The 2802-nt window shown below is 48.5% G+C and overlaps 1 protein-coding gene across 1 annotated transcript in view; it reads right to left on the bottom strand.

Moving 5' to 3' along the window:
* Window positions 1–1700: 1700 nt before the first annotated feature.
* LOC137624789 (axoneme-associated protein mst101(2)-like) overlaps window positions 1701–2802 on the bottom strand; it is a 2445-nt gene continuing 1343 nt past the window's right edge. The window contains exons 3-4 of the mRNA XM_068355742.1: window positions 2402–2802; window positions 1701–2252 (exon numbers count right to left, since the gene is read on the bottom strand). The exon at window positions 2402–2802 is cut by the window's right edge and continues 133 nt beyond it. Of these exons, the coding sequence (XP_068211843.1) occupies window positions 1701–2252; window positions 2402–2802 (953 nt within the window). The remainder of the gene's footprint in view (window positions 2253–2401) is intronic.

Raw genomic sequence — 2802 nt, 5'->3', positions numbered from 1 at the left:
CTTGCATTAGAAGTTCTTTGACCTCTTTTTAGCCCTCTCACCCCTTGCATTAGAAGTTCTTTGACCTCTTTTTAGCTCCCAAACCCCTTGCATTAGAAGTTCTTTGACCTCTTGTTAGCTCCCACACCCCTTGCATTAGAAGTTCTTTGACCTATTTTTAGATTCCCCACCCTTTGCATTAGAAGTTCTTTGACCTCTTTTTAACTGCCCCACCCCTTGCATCAGAAGTTCTTTGACCTCTTGTTAGCTCCCCCACCCCTTGCATTAGAAGTTCTTTGACCTCTTTTTGGCTCCCACACCGCTTGCATTAGAAGTTCTTTGACCTCTTTTTAGCTCCCACACCGCTTGCAATAGAAGTTCTTTGACCTCTTTTTAGCTTCCACACCCCTTGCATTAGAAGTTTTTTGACCTCTTTTTAGCTCCCTTACCCCTTGCATTAGAAGTTCTTTGACCTCTTTGTAGCTCCCCCACCCCTTGCATTAGAAGTTCTTTGACCTCTTTTTAGCTCCCACACTCCTTGCATCAGAAGTTCTTTGACCTCTTTTTAGCTCCCCCACCCGTTGCATTAGAAGTTCTTTGACCTCTTTTTAGCTCCCCCACCCCTTGCATTAGAAGTTCTTTGACCTCGTTTTAGCTCCCACACCCATTGCATTAGAAGTTCTTTGACCTCTTTTTAGCTCCACCACCCCTTGCATTAGAAGTTCTTTGGCCTCTTTTTAGCGCCAACACCCCTTGCATTAGAAGTTCTTTGACCTCTTTTCAGCTCCCACACCCGTTGCATTAAAAGTTCTTTGACCTCTTTTTATCTCCCCCACTCCTTGCATTAGAAGTTCTTTGACATCTTTTTATCTGCCACACCCCTTGCATTGGAAATCTTTGACCTCTTTTTAGCTCCCCCACCCCTTGCATTAAAAGTTCTTTGACCTCTTTTTAGCTCCCACACCCCTTGCATTAGAAGTTCTTTGACCTCTTTTTAGCTCCCACACCCCTTGCATTAGAAGTTCTTTGATCTCTTTTTAGCTCCCTCACCCCTTGCATTAGAAGTTCTTTGACCTCTTTCTAGCTCCCCCACCTGTTGCATTAGAAGTTCTTTGATCTCTTTTTAGCTCCCCCACCCCTTGCATTAGAAGTTCTTTGACCTCTTTTTAGCTCCCTCACCCCTTGCATTAGAAGTTCTTTGACCTCTTTCTAGCTCCCCCACCTGTTGCATTAGAAGTTCTTTGATCTCTTTTTAGCTCCCCCACCCCTTGCATTGGAAGTTCTTTGACCTCTTTTTAGCTCCCACACCCCTTGCATTAGAAGTTCTTTGACCTCTTTTTAGCTCCCACACCCCTTGCATTAGAAGTTCTTTGACCTTTTTTTAGCTCCCACACCACTTGCATTAGAAGTTCTTTGACCTCTTTTTAGCTCCCACACCCCTTGCATTAGAAGTTCTTTGACCTTTTTTTAGCTCCCCCACCCCTTGCATTAGAAGTTCTTTGACCTCTTTTTAGCTCCCACATCCCTTGCATTAGAAGTTCTTTGACCTCTTTTTAGCTCCCACACCCCTTTGTTAGCTGCTATTAATGGTAGCTACTGCTAGCAGCTGCTGTTGCTTTCTGCTACTAGCTGCTGCTAATTGCTTCTGCTAGCTGCTGGTGCTGTTGCTGCTGGTTGATGCTGCTTGTTGCTCTTGCTAGCTGCAGCTGCTGCTGTTTTTGTTAGCTGTTGCTGCTGCTACTCTTGGTAGCTGCTGCTGCTGCTGCCTGTTGCATCTGCTGCTTGCTTCTGCTGCTGCCTGCTGCATCTGCTGTTTGCTTCTGTTGCTGCCTGCTGCATCTGCTGTTTGCTTCTGCTGCATCTGCTGCTTGCTTTTGCTGCCGCCTGCGGCATCTGCTGCTTGCTTTTGCTGCTGCCTGCTGCATCTGCTGCTTGCTTCTGCTGCATCTGCTGTTTGCGTTTGCTGCTGTCTGCTGCATCTGCTGCTTGCTTCTGCTGTAGCCTGCAGCATCTGCTGTTTGCTTTTGCTGCTGTCTGCTGCATCTGCTGCTTACTTTTGCTGCTGCATGCTGCATCTGCTGTTTGCTTTTGCTGCTGCCTGCTGCATCTGCTGCTTGCTTTTGCTGCTGCCTGCTGCATCTGCTGCTTGCATTATCTGCTGCCTGCTGCATCTGCTGCTTGCTTTTGCTGCTGTCTGCTGCATCTGCTGCTGCCTGCTGCATCTGCTGTTTGCTTTTGCTGCTGCTTGCTGCATCTGCTGCTTGCTTTTGCTGCTGCCTGCTTCATCTGCTGCTTGCTTTTGCTGCTGCCTGCTGCATCTGCTGCTTGCTTCTGCCTCTGCCTGCTGCATCTGCTGCTTGCTTTTGCTGCTGCCTGCTGCATCTGCTGCTTGCTTTTGCTGCTGCCTGCTGCATCTGCTTGCTGCTTGCTTCTGCCTCTGCCTGCTGCATCTGCTGCTTGCTTCTGCTGCCGCCTGCTTCATCTGCTGCTTGCTTATGTTGCTGCCTGCTGCATCTGCTGCTTGCTTCTGCTGCTGCCTGCTGCATCTGCTGTTTGCTTTTGCTGCATCTGCTGCTTGCTTCTGCGTTAGCCTGCTGCATCTGCTGTTTGTTTTTTTTTGCGGTGTGCGGCATCTGCTGCTTGCTTCTGCTGCTGCCTGCTGCATCTGTTGTTTGCTTTTGCTGCTGCCTGCTGCATCTGCTGCTTGCTTTTGCTGCTGCCTGCTGCATCTGCTGCTTGCTTTTTCTGCTGCCTGTTGCATCTGCTGCTTGCTTTTGCTGCTGCCTGCTGCATCTGCTGTTTGCTGCATCTGCTGCTTGCTTT

Source organism: Palaemon carinicauda, chromosome 31 (assembly GCF_036898095.1).
Source record: "Palaemon carinicauda isolate YSFRI2023 chromosome 31, ASM3689809v2, whole genome shotgun sequence".
Lineage (NCBI taxonomy): Eukaryota > Metazoa > Arthropoda > Malacostraca > Decapoda > Palaemonidae > Palaemon > Palaemon carinicauda.
This window is presented reverse-complemented; position numbering and strand designations above follow the sequence as displayed.